Source organism: Pyxicephalus adspersus, chromosome 2, assembly GCF_032062135.1.
Source record: "Pyxicephalus adspersus chromosome 2, UCB_Pads_2.0, whole genome shotgun sequence".
Taxonomy (NCBI): domain Eukaryota; kingdom Metazoa; phylum Chordata; class Amphibia; order Anura; family Pyxicephalidae; genus Pyxicephalus; species Pyxicephalus adspersus.
Window position 1 is genome coordinate 82,527,352 of NC_092859.1, and position 19,365 is coordinate 82,546,716.

General features: G+C 39.8%; 1 protein-coding gene across 2 annotated transcripts in view; it reads right to left on the reverse strand.

Annotated features, from left to right (window-relative positions):
* Positions 1-19,365, reverse strand: part of LOC140323840 (solute carrier family 23 member 1-like) — a 75,374-nt gene that overhangs the window by 31,899 nt on the left and 24,110 nt on the right. For both annotated transcript variants that reach the window (XM_072401228.1, XM_072401229.1), the window contains exons 6-7: positions 18,944-19,061; positions 10,177-10,333 (exon numbers count right to left, since the gene is read on the reverse strand). In XM_072401228.1, the coding sequence (XP_072257329.1) occupies positions 10,177-10,333; positions 18,944-19,061 (275 nt within the window). The remainder of the gene's footprint in view (positions 1-10,176; positions 10,334-18,943; positions 19,062-19,365) is intronic.

Consider the following 19,365-nt stretch of genomic DNA (forward strand, 5'->3'; position numbering starts at 1 on the left):
ATCGGTCAAAAACAACTTCAGGTATGCCAGGGGGTCGTCGCATTCAGCCTCAATTTTCATCCCAGGTGCACCGGTAAATGGAAATCTTGGCAGTGCTGCCTGGTCCGAATCAAGGTCAATAGGACACCATGTGCGCACAGGTTCAGAATCGTCGCTGAGTTCACTTTCGCTGTCCGATGACAAATTTCCTGGAGAATCACTATCGCTTGATTCCACAAGGGACTCCAAATTGCTATCGCTGCTTTCAAATTCCTCCAAAAAAGCGCTTGCGCCGGCGAGATGTCGTTTGGATGCCATGCGGTCTCCAGCAAACAGTCAGGAACATTCAAGGTCAAAGACAAAGTGATGAAATGATACATTCAGGAAGTGATTTATAAGTGATCAAAAGGTCAGGGATAATAGTGGGCAAAATGTAAATCAGGGCACTGGGCGATGATGCTTGGTGCACTACAATATGTATTTGTACTTTATTTTATGTTTTGCTGTGTATTTCACTGTAAAAAAAATTTAAAAGCAGATTACATAGTAACGCTAGCGAAGGATGCTACCTGTCCTTCACCGCTCACTGGATAACCTTGCATAGCTCAGTGGGCACTAGTCTGCAAGAGGCAGTACAGCACCTGGTACCCCTGTCAAGGGGTGTGGTGGGGAAGCATGGGCTACCCCAGTCCTCTCCCTCCTCCTCTATTCCTTCTACCATCAATTCCTCACTTTTTGACACTCCTCCTCAAAGGTCAGCAGTGGAGGGCACTGTGGTTAAGCGGGCACGCCACTACGGCCCCTGCTGAAACTGGTGTCCTTGAGGGAGAAAAGTCACACTGCCAGAGAACTCATGTCCGCTTTGCACAGAGAGGTTGAGGCTTGGCTGATGCCCTTCCGGCTCACAACAGGCAACGTAGTGTGCGACAAAGGGGCCAACCTTGTGATCGCGCTGCGCATGGGCTGCATAACACGCATGTGCCCTGCTTTGCGCACGTACTGAACCTGATGGTGCAGAGGTTCCTCCACACATACCCAGGACTGCAGGACTTACTGAGACAGGCTCGCTCCATCTGCAGCCATGTACACCGATCTCCTACTGCCGCAGCAAGATCCAACGCCAACAGAGGCTGCCACCGCATAGACTCATTTGTGACACTGTGACTAGATGGAACTCCACCCTGCACAGTGTCTGTGTGAGCAAAAGCTAGCCATCCGCCATTACTTGGTCAGCATGGTGCATGGAGGCTGCGGGGCAATGGGAAGTCGGGAGCAGTCAGGCTGGAACAATGTCATTCCCATCATCTTTCTGCTTGATAATACACTGTGTGGCCTGATGGAAAGTGGCGATGGGAGAGGAGGGGAAGAAATAGGGGAGGATGATGAGGGTGACATTACACTCCATAGTGCACAGCCAGCATCAGGAGGAGTAAGAAGGGACACTGGCCAGCATCAGAATTTTCAAGAGGAAGAGGAAGATGAGTATGATGATGATGACGAGGGAGACCATGTTGGGGCTGCTGGACAGGACCCGTCCAACCCCCATTTGTGCTGTCACACCCCAGGCATTGTGGGGGCAATGGAACAACAGGAACTGCTGCAGCTTGAAGAGGAGGAGGTGGGTGATGAGCAGGAAGATGTTTTTGTATCTACTGAGGGACAGGAGGAGGATGAGCCAAGGAAACCCCTTTTTCATATGTGTGTCCACATGTTGCAATACCTAAGGAGAGCCCCCTACATTTGCAGCATCAAAAACTGGGATGATTACTGGCTGGCCATCCTTCTGGATCACAGCAACAAAGACAAAATGTCACATTTTCCACCCAACCCGGTGCAAGAGAAGGAAAAGCTGACCCGCCTGAGCAGAATACTATGCGACCGGCTGTGTGAGGAGTTCCGCGCACCACATTCCACACAAGGAGCTCAGGCGGACACTGCCTCCACCGTATCCTCCTGTAGCAGCGGCAGCAACAGTAGTGGCAGCAGGCCGCACACATCCAAAAGTCCAGGCCAAGGCAGGGGGGGTTTTCTTAATGACTAGCGAAACCTGATGCGGCCACCTCAAACAAGTGAAGTGCAGGGGCATAACCATCGAGAACGGATGAAGCACATGGTGCATGATTATGTTGACTCTTTTCTGACCGGTCCTGAAAATTAACGCCATTCATTTTTGGGTCAACAGGCTTGAAATCTGCCCGCAGTTGGCATAGTATGCCATCAAGCTTCCTTCGTGTCCGGCATCCAGTGTTCTGTCCAAAAGAACCTTCCGTGTCGCTGGCGGAGTAGTCACGGACAACCGATCACGACTGTTGCCGGAAAATGTCAATCACCTCACCTTTTTGAAAATGAACGAAAGGTGGGTTACTAACAACTATCATAGCCCCACTGCAGATGTCACTGATTGACTGACACAAGTACTGCTGCTGCCTGTCAGTACTCCATTCACTAAAATTGTTTTACACACTTCTGGGTGAGTGGCATTGTCAATGCACCACACCTAGCTCTAGATGCCAGTTACCAATGCATTCCCCGCCCATCTCAGGGCCCACGGCTTCTCCTGCTGTTGCTGCTGCCGCCTGTCAGTACTCCATTCACTAAAACTGTACACTTCTGGGTGGCATTGATGATGCACTACACCCAGCTCTAGATGGCAGTTACCAATGCAGTACCCGCTCCTTCTCAGGGCCCACCGCCTTCTCCTCCTGCTGTTGCTGCTGCCACCTGCCAGTACTCTATTCATTAAAAATGTACACTTCTGGGTGGCATTGATGATGCACTACATCTAGCTCTAGACGGCAGTTACCAATGTGGTCAACGCTCCATCTCAGGGCCCGCGGCCTCCTTCTGCTGCCGCCTGTCAATGCTCCATACACTAAAATTGAACACTTCTGGGTGGCATTGATGATGCACTACACCCAGCTCTATATGCAAGTTACCAATGTGGTCCCCACTCCTTCCCAGGGCCCACCGCCTCCTCCTGCTGCTGCTGCCACCTGTCAGTGCTCCATTCACTAAATGTATACACTTCTGGGTGGCATTGATGATGCACTACACCCAGCTCTAGATGGCAGTTATCAATGTGGTCCAGGCTCCATCTCAGGGCCCACCGCCTCCTTCTGCTGCTGCTGCCGCCTGTCAGTGCTCCATTAACTGAAATTGTACACTTCTGGGTGGCATTGATGATGCACTACACCCAGCTCTAGATGCCAGTTAACAATGTGGTCCCTGCTCCATCTCAGTGCCCACGGCCTTCTCCTGCTGCTGCTGCTGCCGCCTGTCAGTGCTCCATTCACTAAAATTGTACACTTCTGGGTGGCATTGATGATGCACTACACCCAGCTCTAGATGCCAGTTACCAATGCGGTCCCTGCTTCTTCTCAGGGCCCACCACCTCCTCCTCCTGCTGTTGCTGCTGCCGCCTGTCAGTACTCCATTCACTAAAATGTTATTACACACTTCTGGGTGGGTGGCATTGTCAATGCACTACACCCAGCTCTAGATGCCAGTTACCAATGCAGTCCCCACTCCTTCTCAGGGCCCACGGCCTCCTCCTCCTGCTGTTGCTGTTGCCGCCTGTCAGTACTCTAATCACTAAAATTGTACACTTCTGGGTGGCATTGATGATGCACTACACCCAGCTCTAGATGCCAGTTACCATTGTGGTCCATACTCCATCTCAGGGCCCACCACCTCCTCCTGCTTCTGCTGCCTGTCAATGCTCCATACACTAAAATTGTACACTTCTGGGTGGCATTGATGATGCACTACACCCAGCTCTAGATGCCAGTTAACAATGCGGTCCCTGCTCCGTTTCAGGGCCCACTGGCTCCTCCTGCTGCTGCTGCTGTCACCTGTCAGTACTCCATACACTAAAATTGTACACCTCTGGGTGGCATTGATGATGCACTATACCCAGCTCTATATGCAAGATACCAATGTGGCCCCCGTTCCTTCTCAGGGCCCACTGCCTCCTCCTCCTCCTGCTGTTGCTGCTGCTGCCTTTCAGTACTCCATTCACTAAAATTGTACATTTCTGGGTGGCATTGACCATGCACAACACCCAGCTCTCCATGACTTTTACCAATGCAGTCTCCCTGGCAATAGCTGACTAGAGGCCACACACTGCTACTGCTCTCGCTGACCCATGCTCCATCTCTGGTCCTCCATCCTTTTGCCTAATGTCACCGCACTACTTCTCCACAACTTTATGGGGGGCATTCCTAACACATGTCATTCAGGTCATGATGCCAGGTAGCAGGTTCTCCTACACATACCTAACAAAATTGGTGGTTCTAACATGTATAGGGGCTTTGCTAATAACATTTAAATTTGGCCCATGGTGACTTTAATGGTATTCGCAAAATCGGTTCACCGAAAATTTGTGTACCCATCGGAAGTTCGAGGTAATTTTCGCTGGACTGTCAGAGGCCTTCTCACTCATCCCTATTTTTAATCTTACAAAGTTATACACAAACAATATATACAATACAATATATATGCAATTACCTATTTTATAGACATATAATGATATGAACATCTTGTTATGCAATATCCTTATGTAAACCCCCTGATTCTATTTAGGGCACTTTCTGTTTCCCCCTGACACATATGTCACTATGGAATTGTACTCTAATGTAGGGATTGTAGGGTAAAGCACAGCACCGGAGCCAGAGGCATTGGCAATTTCCAGAAGTGTTGAATGTTGAAGACATCAAAGGGAGACTGCAGCTCTGGAACTTAGGTAGGTAGGCGATATGGGTTACCAGTGTATAAGACTATACTGTTTTTAATTTTGCTTGATACTGAAGGTTAGACTTTTTAAAGAGTTTGACAGTCTTTTAAATGTTTGACATATGCAACCTATTGTATACAAAAAATACTTTTTTTTTTACTGACTCAAGCTTTGCTTGAATTGATGGAATGCAGAAATGTGCAGGTAATACTTTCCAATCATAAGGAGCATTCATTATCACATGTAAAGATAGAAAATATCTAACTTGACCAGATAGCTGTTGGCTTTGTTTGTGGGGAAATAAGGGAACAAAGCTTCCATTGCATGTAGTTGAATTGGAAAGACTAAGTAGATATGAAAGACAGATTTCCCTACTGCTGGTTTTTCTAAAGCAACTGCCTGTTTAAGACCACCATAAGACAGGAATCCTGATATATTGTGCATATTGCTAACATTGGTAGATTAACCTAAGTTAGAATATATCTGATCTCTATTTGCAAGAACCATACAAGGATAGGATTATAGTTGTATAATGTGTCACTGGAATGCTGCTTTCCCTGAAGCAGATCTTAGGAAGTTAGTCTGTTTTATTTTAAAAGCAGCTGCTCAAGAGAAAAATACATGCTTACAATCTGAAACCTACTAATCCAATGTTTTATTAAATATGTTTGTAAATTTTCTTCCTAATCTATACTTATTTTCCTTTAAGATATAATAAAGATGCTTGAATCACCAGTTACAGAACTGAAGAAGTTCATACAGTTCATATAGTTATGCATAATGTGGCCAAAGACTACCAATCAAATATCAATGCTAGTTTACCATTAAGGCAGTATAACCAGGAAGGCCATGGTGAGGTGGTCTAAATGAACCAAAAAGCTCACCACTAAACCAGTGTGAAGCACTAGATAGGGGTTTGTGTCCATGGCCTTTTATTTGCCACATCAGCCAGATTTTGCATTCTTTGCAAATCAAAAGGGAATGCAGGCCTGTCCATAAATTCTCAATGTTCTAAGAGGTATCTCAAACTGATGTCAAACTATTTTAAATGACTCAAGCCCAATGCTCATTATGGGGCCTAAAACAAAAGGATGCAATCACTAAGGATGAGGTTTAGATGAAACTTCAGATAATACTGTTTTGGAGTGGAGTGTTTTCTCCTCTGGTAGAAAGTTTTTAGGCTTTTTTTCCTCTTAATATTTAGTTTTAAATGTTTTTAGGGTAATTTTTTTCCTACAATTGAAAGTTCTTTGGTTAATTTCGTTAGTAAATGTACTTAGACAATAGAATACAATGTTTTGGGCTTTTTTATCTTAGACAGAATGTTCTTAAATAGGAACTAAATCCAAAAGTGCCTAAAACAAAAAAAATACATTTATCTTCAATACCGCAGGGCAGTCCGATACATTCGGAGGTCTCTTCCGTTGGGTCCCACGTCGTCCTGGCATCCGTCCGCAAGCTGGTGCATCAGGCGCCGCCATCTTCGTCTCTTCTTCCGGGTTCCTCTTCCTATGTCACCAGACCCAGGCGAGAGATCATGTGACATAGGTTGGAAAAAAAATCCCGATCTCACTGCGCATGCCCGAGATGTTTTATACAATTGAATGTAAGGTAATACTTTATACATACTTAAGGTGAATATAGCCAAATTCATGCATTTGCATGTCCATTAAACTTGTTGACATTGCACAAAAAAAGTACATTTTTATGATAAAGTTTTGTGGGTTCAACACGTGGTTCACATTGGTTTAAGTGGTACTGACACAAAGGTTTACCAAAATGTTAAGGGACTCTGTAAAACTCCTATTATAATGGAATGTGACAAGAAGAAAAGGGAACAGCAACTTCACATCTCCAGCAGGACCTAACGCTAAACTCAGACTGTGAGTAACATCCTTGATAAAAAGAAAAACAATCTTTCACCACTAGAGATAAAGGCTTTACAGGAGTTATGTAACCATGAGGCCATCACCATTAAAACAGCAGAAAAAAGGGATGCAGTGGTTCTTATTGACACAAACTAATAAATACAGTAGCAAAAGGCGAATTGCAGATGCTAAAACTGAATTAGGATCCCTCCAATGATTTTACTCAACAACTAAAACATCCTATAGGACAGGGGTCCATTAGTTCGCGAGAAAATGTTGGTGGTCCGCGGCTCTGCACCCCCCCACCCCGCAGAGTCAGGAGAATATATTTGGGGATGCACCGACAAGAGCCGCGGAGCACGTCTTCCGTATGCATCCCAGGCTCAGGGCGGTGGGTGGGTTTATTGCACACAACCGCCCACTTTCCTTTCTCAGGCTCAGACCTGCGATGGGAGAATGGGCGGGTTCTGGCTTTATGATGTCACTCTGGGGAAGTTTCTTCCCCTTTGAGTGACACACAGCTTTGGTGCAAACTATCACTGCATTATTGACATTTTTATCATGTAGGCAGAAGGAGAAGAATGTCTTTAAAAAATTCAACTTATTGTTTAATATCCCTCAATCAAACTAATCATGGACTTTCAAATAAATCATGAGACACCAGAGTATCCATCAAGAATGACAGAATTCCCACCTCAATTTACAGGAAACCCACTGACCAATGCATCTCCACAGTTCTAATTTCCACACACACCCTAAACAAGCCATTATACACAGCCAGGCAACTAGATACCATCACATATGTTATGACCCAGGAGAAAGAAACATCTCAGAATATTAGAAGTATCCTTCCATAAGAAAGGATACAACATAATACCATCAACACAAGTATAAATGCTGCCTTTAACAGCAAAAAGAAGATCCCTTACCATACAAGGAGGAAAAAAATGCACCTGCACCAGAGGGAATAAGAAAGATAATAAATGACCTGCAACCCATAATAACAGAGAATAAAACACTGAATGATATTTCCCAATAGCCCCCAATACTGGCCTTCAGGGAGCCACCCAACCTTAGACACAAACCTATAAGCAGGAAAGTTCTTCAGATTACAGAGATGCTAAAAAGGGAAGAAACCTTGAAAAATAAAAGTTGGAAAATGTACAACAAGATCAGTCCATTAACAAATGTTACATAAAACGAAACTTCAGTATTACTGGATCATACAGCTGTGGTATACCCCATACTATATTGGAGAAACAACGCAGTGAGAACAGACAACAATGAATTTACACATAGTTTCTCACAACCTGACCACTCTAAAAAAATATATAAAAATTTCAGCACTTTAAAAATACTGCAGAGGAAAACATTTGAATTGGAAATAGTAATTCTGTTTGACACAAGAGATAAGGGATTAAATGTGGGCCTCAGCTTTCTAAATCACTATTAGTTTTATGACCATTCTCACCTCTGTAACTCTCCCCCCCTCCCCATATCCTAGAGTTCACTTCTCTGCCCCTTATCTGATGGACCTTCTCACTTCCCCCTCAACTCTTTTGTCATTTATTACATCAAAAGTGGGTGGAAATATTTGTGTTTAATTAAGATCCCTCTTCTATTAGAGAGAGTAATAAAGCAAGTAAATAACAAAACCAAGCACAGGTCTAGTTCATCAGGTTTCCTATTTTAAAAAGCAAGTTTGTGAGAGTAATGCAAGGATAGTGGACAGTTTCACAACTTAAAACACAAATGTTCAGAGGTGTGTTTTATATCAGTGCGATTTTATTTTAAACCAAAAAGACATTCAAACAGCCATATACTGGGGTAGAACAAAGCAGGGAGTTTCAATAGATGTTCAAAAACAATAAAACGTGTTTTTACACAATGGTCTCAACAACCTAATCATTAAAAGTACATACTATACACTTGAAATATGTTAGAAGAAGATCCATATCTAGGCAACATTTCAAGAAATAAAGTAGGATATTATTTTCTGACGCATTACGCGGAAAGACTGCTTCTTCAGGGGTGAATATTATTACAGACTGATTTGTTCATGCCTTAGTTGTAGTTCATATGCACATTGAAAATCTCCAAAGGGGGATGGAACCTTTAAAATCAGAGGATTGTTGTGAAACCACCATTAGGTATCCTCACAAACTAAGGATGGAAACTTTTCATTAATAGTAAGGTCACAACCAGGTCCCATCACTATTCTTCAGCTTTGTTTACAAGGAGGTTCATGGGGCACAGTTCTCTGCCAAGGTGCATCAGCGCATGTCAAGGTGCATTGCTTCAGTGTTACACCATGTGAATACTGCCAAGTGTCTGTATATCTGCACCAGATCCCTGCAGCTCGGTGAGTAATGGCAGCAGCTTTCCTCTCTGAAGACTGACCGTATGCTTCCTATTTTATTTTAAATATCAGAAGCAAGAGTTTATCACATGCTGAAATCTTATAGTAAATATGGAATGTAATTATTTTCATTGCTTCAGTTTTGGTAGAATTAATAACTGATCCCCATTGTTGATATATTCATTAGTTGTATTCAAAGGAACTCAAATTTTTACCAGGAATAAGCAACAGGTCTATTGCGATCTACCCATCTTTCGCAGACATGTGTCAGGTAGATCATAACCTCACACCCCCTTCAGATTAATCTAGAAACTGTTTATTTTTACATAAAGTATAGCGGAATCTGCTGTCTGATTCATTTGTGTCATTGGTCTCAAATCTCAAAAAGATGATCACTGTGGCCTCTGAAAGTTTCCTGCATGGGAACGCCTCCTATGTGTGCTGTTTGTTCCCTGGGCTGTGCTCATTTCCAAAATGACTGTCACTCAGCCATGACATTATCTAATAATGAATGGGACATGTAAGATGACCTGCAGTGTTATTAGCCCCTCCAGGCACTGCAGACCAAGTGCCCAGGTAAAGTATGGAGGAATGATGCAATTTAAAGGGGATATTTGAAAGCAAATGGCTGTGATGCATATCATTGCCAAAATCTGATGTCTGCTCTTATTTTAGGAAACAGCTGGCTCTGTAATTGGTCTGACCAAGGACAGAATTCCAAACCTGTTTTCCAGGACAGACACCCACCGACAGCAGGGATGTTTGTCAGTGACAGTTGTAACTAGCTCTACATTGGAAGAATCCAGCATGGAAATGTGATGGGAAAAAAGGTCATGTATTTTTCATTTTGCATGAACATTTGTTAAAGGCCCATTGGAACTGGATAGGAACACACAGGTTCATGTGAAATGTGTAATTGCACAAAGAGTTAACAATCTGAAATCAAACACCTACCCCAATTTATACTGATAACTGATACTTTCCTCTATAGTACAGAACATATTTGAATATGGAATAACCATTTACATATTTTTGCTTTTTCCATCAATATTTGCATGTTTCACATTTGGATGAAAAGATCTGTATTATTGCTCAAGTAATACAAACTAGAAAACTAAAAAAGATGTGCTAACGTAATCTTGTGGCAGTGCTTTAATTTCCAAATTTCTACATTTTTATCATAATTTTAAACAAAATGACAGACATTTAACAGTGACTTAGAAAGGGAACAAACGTACCTGGATATGGAATATGAAACCAAGGTGAGTTGATTATTGCATCCATGTTAATATCAGTCCGTGCAGCAAATCCATATTCTGCTGGGTCTCTTGGAAAAATGTTGTAGCTTGTTAAAATGTAACAAATCAGCCATGATAAGCACATTCCTAGTAATACCTTGAAAGAGTTCAAAAGCAAGGTTTAAATTATTTCTTTTAAATTTTGCAATGCAAGAATAGCACATAGATATTTGTAACCAAACAAAATAGGATTGGTTCCCTATTAGATTTCTTAATTAGATCAATAAAGCTACAATAACGTTGACCATTTATCATATGTAAATGATTCTCCAATGTTTTTAAAATTGGTTGGCACTAAACTGGAGGATATAAGTGAAAAGGGGGTCGCGTTATCAAATTAATAATTAACTTCTTTAGCATATTATGTAAATCCACTGGCATAGCTAAAACCATAGCAATGCATGAGGCTGTATATTGTTATTGTATGGTGCACTTTCAATTAGGAACTCTATTTTAAATGTATCTGTATTTTCCAATACACCATTAAATACACATAGCATATCATGTTTCTTTGACAGATTTAACTTTAAATTTGTTAATGAGTAATAAATATTAATAGTTAGTTTGTAGGGGTGAAAGCACAATATGGGGGAATATATGGTAATGGACACATAAAAAAATAATAAACAATAAAATAATATTAGGTGATGACAAATTATGCTAAACAAATGTATTATTTGACTATTTCAGTCTAAAACAAATAACTCATTGTGTTCCATATATTTTTCAACTGGAAATATCTACTTACTATTGTTCTTGGTGGTTGTGGTATTATATAAATATAATAAGAAAAAGGCTGCCATTCAAGTACCTTTCAATTTGTAAAAAAAGAAGTATCTTCTACAGCTTGAACTGTACCTTGACTTAAATTACATTACTTCACAAACAATAACTGCTAAATAAAAAGTACCCTACAAGCTATCAATTTGCCATTTAATAAAGAATTGTCTTGTTTGTGACCCATAAAGTGAACCTTAACTAGTTAGGTGAAACCTTTTTATTCATCATACTACATATTTGACATCTAAGAATTTTGAATGATTGAAATAATTATTACCATATAAAACAGAACTTTAATACTACAATCTTCTGAATTCTGCTCTTCTTTGTATTTGTTTTGTACTATTTTTGCATAATTAGACTTTACTAAGTTTTTTAGAACATTAAACTGTGCACAGCAGTGTTTTAGGGTTCAGCAACAACAAAGGCTACACTTAAATTAAATCACTGTCCAATCATCTTCTATTTTCACATCCACTTTTATCACAATTGTTACCAATCCAAATAGAACTCTTACTGCTGTGTATGGTTTTTATACAACAATCAAATAAAGCAGCAATTATGTATTTCAATACTTATCTGTACTTTATTAATTAAAGTGTAACTAAACCCAAACCCAAAAGTCTAATATGTTACAGCTGACAGGACCTTAGATGTGGTGGCTACATTACTTTTTTCAGACTAAGAACATGTTCAAAGAAAATAAAGCCTGAAAATAAAGGACTAGTAAGCTGTAACATATTACATTTTTGTTTTAAAGCAGAGAAAGATCTAGGAGGAGGAGAAGGAGGGAAAAGTTGCGTTGTGATTATTTCAGACTGGAGAGGGTCAAGTAGTGAGCTTGTGTTCCATGTAATCAGTGAGTCCTATATAGACAAGGCGCTCAAGACGTTTAGAGACATATGGGAGAAGAGAGATAGGATAGTAGCTAGAAAGTAGGGAGGGGTCTAGTGAGGGTTTCCGTAAGATAGGGAGAATAATGGCATGTTTGACAGCGGAGGGTTAGATACCAGTGGAGAGGGAAAGGTTGAATAGTTCAGTTGGTGCTAGGGTGGAGGAATGGGCATGGAGTAGATCAGAGGGAGTTGGGTCAAGCGGACAGGTAGTAGATGGAAATGATGAGAGAAGAGAGGAGACTTCATCCAGAGTAACAGGGCTGAGAGAGGCCAGTGATGTTTTACAGGTGGAAGGAGTCAATTGGTGAGAGCAGCTTGCATGGGTTGGAAGCTTGAGAGGACAGCAGAGAAATTTTGCTTGGTGATAGTGAGTTCGGTGTTTGTGTTGTAGCTTGGCTTTGTAGTCCATGAAATTAGCGCTGAGATCAGATTTCCCTCCACTTGCGCTCAGCTGCAGATGTAGATGTTAGGTGTGATTGTTGTGCCAAGGTCAAGGGTTAGCAGGATGGGGGGAGTGGAAGGGGGAAGGAGAAACTTTATCAAGAGCCAAAGAAAGAGTGTGGTGGAACTGAGTGACAGCTTTATCAGGAGATGGTATTTTAGAGAGAGTAGAGGCTAGGGGTGTAAGGCAGTTTGAGAATAGGTTGTGGTCAAGAGTTATGGATATCTCTCTGCCATTGACCATGTCCGGAAGAGGCAAAGGGGGGCAATAATTAGATAAGTTGAAGGAGAGGAGGTTGAGGCCAGAAAGGGGAGATGGTGAGTTGTCAAGGTGGGTAAGGTTGCAGAGTTTGGAAAATACCAGGTCTAAAGTGTATCTGGTGATGTGTGGGGCTGTTTATGTTCTGTGTGAGCCCAAAGGAGGAGGTAAGAGAGCAGTTTGACTGAGGAAGGATTTTTGGGGTCGTCCACTGCAACATTATAGTCACCGAGGATGAGGGTGGGCATGTCATGGGAAAGAATTTTTAATCATACTATACGAGGTGACCTTTTATTGTGAACATTTTTACACCTATTGTTTTTGTTGTTGTTGTTGTGCTCGTCTACTGTTTGTTTTTATATACTTTAGATTATACATCTCATATTGTATTTAAGGAACAAGCAGTTTAATGTTTTCCTAAAGCATAAGCACACAATGAACATACTTTATTATGGACTATAACATCGTATAATATATATATATATATATATATATATATATATATATATATATAATGCAAAATACAATTTACAATATATACAATGCAACACATTAACCATATCTACTCTCTACAGCCTGTCTCAAAGGTGTGAAATCCTGCCTGTGAACTTGTCATTATTTGCCACACAGGGACATTCCTCTCATAACCCCGGGGCATTGTTTTTTTTCACTGACAACAAGGGTGTTTTTTCCCTTTGACATTGTTAACCCTAGCTTTAAGTAAAAAATTTAAAAGGCACCTGGAAATCTGTAGTCTGTAGTAATTGCATAGTACTGTATCATGGGAGATCCTTGATGATCCAGCAAACCTAGAATGGATCTGGACTAAGATTTAAACAATCTGCCATCTATTAGCAAATTATTTTTTAAAAATACATTCCAGGTTTGCTGGATCACCCAGGTTCTCCTGTAATAGTCTCTCTTCTCCAGTCTTGGAGAGCTTTTTAAATGGGGCCCTGTGTTTTTTTTTTGTTTTTTTCCATGTATGAACTAATTACCAAACACATACTGCACTTGCTTGCTTTATTTAGTAATCCACCCACCTGAACATCCTGCATTTGCCCCCCAAAAACTGTTTAACCTCCCTGGCAGTATTCCCAAGTGTGGCTTGGGATTAATTTTCAGTACCAAAAGTGGCAACCCCGAGCCAAACTCGGGGTGTCATTGTAAAGGACTTACCTGGTCCCAAGGAGCCCGCCGCATCCTCAAGCGATGTCCACCCGGCATCTATATCCCCTGGCCTCGCGACCCCAGTGTGATCAATGGGATGTGTGAGCATGCGGGGACGTGAACAGGTGGGAAATTTAAACAGAATGTACTGCTTTGCCATTCAAAATTACTGATATATTAAGACCACCAGGAATGTTAAAATAAGCTTGCTGTATAGTATAATCCAGCCACCATATGTGAATATCATACCAAATCGTGTTTGATAACCTTTTTGCCCAGACTGTTTAAAAAACATTTTCTCTTCCTTTTTTCCTATGTATACTTACAAGTAATAGAGATGAATAAAGAAAGGTATTTATATAAGGTCTGGTCTACTAGCTATATAGTTTTATTTACAACTACAAGCTCACAGAAAGGATGATATAAGACCATTCATTTAAATACAGTAATGTCTAGAGTTTTGTGAAGAGTTTTGTCTAGAGTTAAATGAAAGGATTCTTTCAGAAGTAGTCCTTGATGTTCTGGACAAGTTGTCTGACAGTCTTTACAAAAGGGTGAAGAACACCCAAGCAGTGTAAGAAGTTTTCACTGTCTTAAATCTTATCTACCTCAAACTGCTGGTCATCAAGCTGGAACTACCAGGGGTCAATCGTCTGCTTTTCCTATGAACTGTTTTTCTTACCTCCTGTGGGAAATGTATTCAACATATTTTTTATGTGTGTTGTTTCTGCTAAGTGTAACACGTGAAACACTTAACTGTACTTTATACCACACACTGGGCAGGCAGCTGGATGCCTTTAAAGTGTATGTAAAGACAAAAGAAGGAAACCTTCTCAATGTAAAATCAAAAGTATGTTTCGCTAGCACACTCAGGTATACAAATTATTATTTTATATTGTTTATGTATATATTGTTGTATGTATGTATTGATGAGTATTACCATTACTGCATGGTGACAGCTGGGCAACTCTTCCATAGATGCACCATGTTCAATTCCATCCTTCCTACTGGATGACTAAAGTTCCAGCTAAACTCACATTTCATTAAAGTGCTACTATATACAGTATAAGTAAAACATAGTTAGGATCCTTTTTAGGGTATTCTTTTCCCAAAGATATACATAATGGGCCTGATTTATTAAAGCTCTCCAAGGCTGGAGAGAATACACTTTCATCCAGCAAACCTGGAATGGATGTCCTAAAAGTCACCAGCTATTTCTTAGCAAATGTTTTAAATTCAGGACCAGATCTATTCTACGTTACTTGATTACTCTGCTTCACTGATGAAAGTGTATATCCCCCAGTCTTAAAGAGCTTTTTTAAATCAGGGACATTATCTTGAATTTCTCTACAGCTTGGTTTGGAGTTGTGAGAGGAAGAGAGACAAAGCACTGCTAATACTCTCAGCACCCTGCACAGATGTTAGGGGTTGCATAACCACAAATCTTTAGAGGAACATTAAGGTTGTTGTAAAGGTTTAAAAGTATACTTTACAACTGTTTTATGTGCAAAAAAAACTGTCACCTAAAGAGGTTCATAATCTTTTTAGGTAATCTATATTAGGGATTATTTTTAAAACTTGGAAATTAAGAAAATGGGATCCAGACTAAAGTTGTTTTGAATAGCAAGCATTGGGACTAAACTTTTTTTTTTACAGAGACATTTAACTGGCATTGTAACTGATTGCCTTAGTTATTAATTCCAACTTTGTTTTTTTTCTGCTTTCTATTGTTTTATTGAGTGAGCACCATTGTGTATTGTTAGTCAAATATCAAGAAGTATTTTTTGCTACTAAGTAAATAATTTGACCTTATCACATGCTAGATTCCTCTTAACAGGTTAGAAAAGACTTTTTCACACTGAAGCTCAGCATACACATTGACAAAAACTAGTGTATTATTATACCATACCATATCTACTCTTTATAGAAACGTGTGTTTGCATTCTTGAGATGTGTTCACTTTCTCCACCCTCTACTTCCTTACATTGCAACACCTTATATGAGCAAGCAGCAAGATAGCAATGTTGTGAAGGAAGTATCAAGTGTACATCAGTAGTCTCTCACTAGAATTGTTTATATATATGTAATGTAACCTATTCTGTGCTAAGACAGAGGTGTGGGCTGTGTTTTGTCATGAAACTGAAACAATGAGCTACAAGAGTATAGACTGTAGACATTTGTTCAGAACTAAATGGCATAGTGTTTTTGTCAATGTGTATAAATATTGTTACTAAGCCAAATAAACTTGTTCAACTCCTATTTAATCCTTTGTGTCTATACGTTGGTCTTTTTGTATTGACTGCAAGAAAAATGTTACTAATATAAATAGTTTACCCATGAACACTAAAAATCTTTACAGAGACTTTTTCCACTAAGCTCAATGTCTACCAGCTAAATAATATATACAAAAACAATTATCTATAAACATTAACTACAACAGATATCATAGGTATACTAATATTAACTAATATTAACTTCTTATCTACATTGAAGAGAGAAGGCTGCAAGAAAAAAAAAATTACAAAAGTTTTATTAATCAAAGAGTAAAAAAAAAATCAATAACACCACATAAAATTAAATATACCAACTGCTAGTTAACACAGGTGTATTATATTATAAGATATTTTGCCAACAATAGCTTATACCTAAAAAATGAGTACCTTTATCACTGGTGTACTTATGGGGGGGCGTTACTATTGCCCAAAACATTTCCCTGTCTCTCACCTCTGATACACATATATTGCTGGTCTAGGCAGTTTATCATTCACACATTGCCAATCAGCCTCAGTGGAAAATTCCCTTTTCCCCCTGGCTACATCTACAGCTTTACACCTGCTAAAGACTCACTATATCGCCAACCGAAAGGATTGTTTTCTTAAAGCAGTTTGCTCTTTCAATACAATAATGTCATTAAAAATGGATTAAGAAAGAATGGGCCCTAAGCAATACAGGAACGTTGGCTCTTTATCTATTTAACTGACATTATTGAGAATTGTAATAGGCACTTAAGCCTCCCTATGGCCACAAGTCTATGCTCTCTTGTAAATCAACATAACATGTACAAAGCTCTAACCAGTGTCATTATTTCTTTGGTTTAATGCAGGAGTTTGAGGATTTAGCTGGGCACCCTAGACATCTACTGGGGCCTAGAATACTGCCCTTTCATGGTGATGTCTGTCTCTCTCAATGACCCCCTGAAGTCCCGGACCAGTCAGTTGAGCCTACATGATCACACCCCACATAATTCACAACAAATGTGAGGGGATGGCAATGTGACATGACTAACAAGATAATCATACTGCCCTGTTTGCCTCCGCCTACGGAGCTGTTGGTGTCTTGCGCTACGTTGCTATACAGAGAAATTCAGTTCTACAGAAGTCATCATTAATATTATTATTAATATTAATTATTAATAATAAACCTTTTTATTTATTAATAATGATAATAATAATAAAACAGTATTGATATAGCGCCACATTATTAGGCAGCACTGTACATTAAATAGGGGTTGCAAATGATAGACAGATACAGACAGTGACACAAGCAGAGCAGAGGATCCTGCCCAGAAGAGCTTACAATTTAAGAGGTGGGAGAAGCAGCACACATATGATATGTGCATATGATATATGCAGCAGATTTACTTTTATGAAAAGGGGGAGTGACTGTTGTATGGGACTTTTCAGTGTTTAAAACTTAAAAACCAGCAGCTAACATTTGGTACAACATTGCATTTCCCTATACGAATGATTACTACTAAATACCAAAATTTCTGTATGGATAGTCTTTATACAAGAAGGCCAATACAGCTTTATTCAAAAACTAGCTTTAAAACTTTGAATTTTTAACATGCTTATGACAGCCCCCCATTTTTGGGAATGGAGGAATGTTTGCCTTATGTAATTGTGCTTCTCTGGAATTCAGTGATGTCTAACAGCAACATGTTAGAACAGTAAAGACCTGGATTTTCATTTAATCAAATTTTTAGCAATAATGTGTTTATAATCAGTACTGAATTCCCTCAAAACTGGTCAGTTTTTATCCAAAAAGTTTCCAGAGATGTATGGCAGGGCCTTCCTGTTTTTATGGGTTTACTATTAGCAGTAACCGACTAATGCTGACAACTGTAGTAATACTTACATTCTAGGTATAGGCTAATGTTGGCAACATACTTTAAAATAGAACATATCTGTGCTGACTAATAGAATTCTGTTTGTTTTTATGTTTTCTTACTGATTTTTTGCATGAATGAGTGTTGTACATACAACACCATTCTGCTCTATGGAGAGGGGAGGATGAGAACGACGGAGCAGCACCCTGCTGAGCTCTCTCCCCTTCACTTCCATTAAGATCGATCGTCGCCCATCGTCCGTGGATCCGCCAGGATGGTTGTTCGGACGATGGACAGCGGGCGCTCAGATTCTCGTCCGATATCGGCCCCGAGCCGATTATCGAACAAGAACCATTGCAAGTGTGTACATAGCCTAAAGGTAAAAATGAGCTTTAAAGGCCTTATAAAGCTGAACTTGTGAATCATTGGATTTTAGTGATAACAAGTAATGAATATGAGCCAAAACTCAGGATTCATTGGGTTAATTATTATTGGTAATAACAGCACAGACTAAGAAAACTCCCTGATTTATAAAAAAACAAAAACAGATCCCACTATGGCCATATTGCTGTTATTACATAACTCAAATGAACACAAACTTTTTGCACTTTTCAGATTAATGAGTATTTAGAGTTGCTTTCATACCTTTCCAATCGCCCCCAAACATAAACAGCAGACAGCCTCTGCCCACTGTGGAAATTCCTAACTAGCTCACTGGTGCATCTGATGACTGTAAATAACAGACTGTAAGCATTCTGTCTGACTGCTGGTTGTCAGAGGAAAGGCTGTTCATAAGAATGCTGACCTCTGATTGTAACACTACAGCAAAATTGTGACTATACTTGTTAAAGTTAAAATAAAATGTCAGTGGTATAAAACTTCAATGCAAATTAGATTTTTTCCACAGGGTAAAAATTGTCTTCATGTTTGTAAATATGTTTCACACATACTGTATCACAAAATATAAATAAAAAAACTTTTGTGCTTACATGCATTCTTTACCTTACTGATAAATGGACTTATTCGATGATCACTTATTCATGATTTACTTACTGGAAATAGCTTGAAAACAGGATATGTGCTGATTTTCCATTTTCCTTTGCTATAGGAGATCAGTGGCATTTCTATATTCCTCAGATACTGGGAGAAGATGATGATTAAAGCAATTGTTCTGGAAAAAAAAAGTTTTATATCTTTCTTTAATTCATTTTTATCTAGGTTTTCCTAAACTTCCAACTGAAAGCATATAGGAAAATACATTTTCATTGCCTAAACTGGTCAAACATCATAAGAGCTTATTTTTTACCACCTGCTGTCAAACAATTCACAATGATCAGTTAAAAATAACTTTACAAAGGACATTCTGTGTAATTTACAGCTTTTGGTAAGAATTGTTAGATCTTTGTATTGTGATGTTAGACTTTTTTTTTTATAGTTTGAGGTATAGTGAGAAGGATTAGAACCTCTGATTTTTA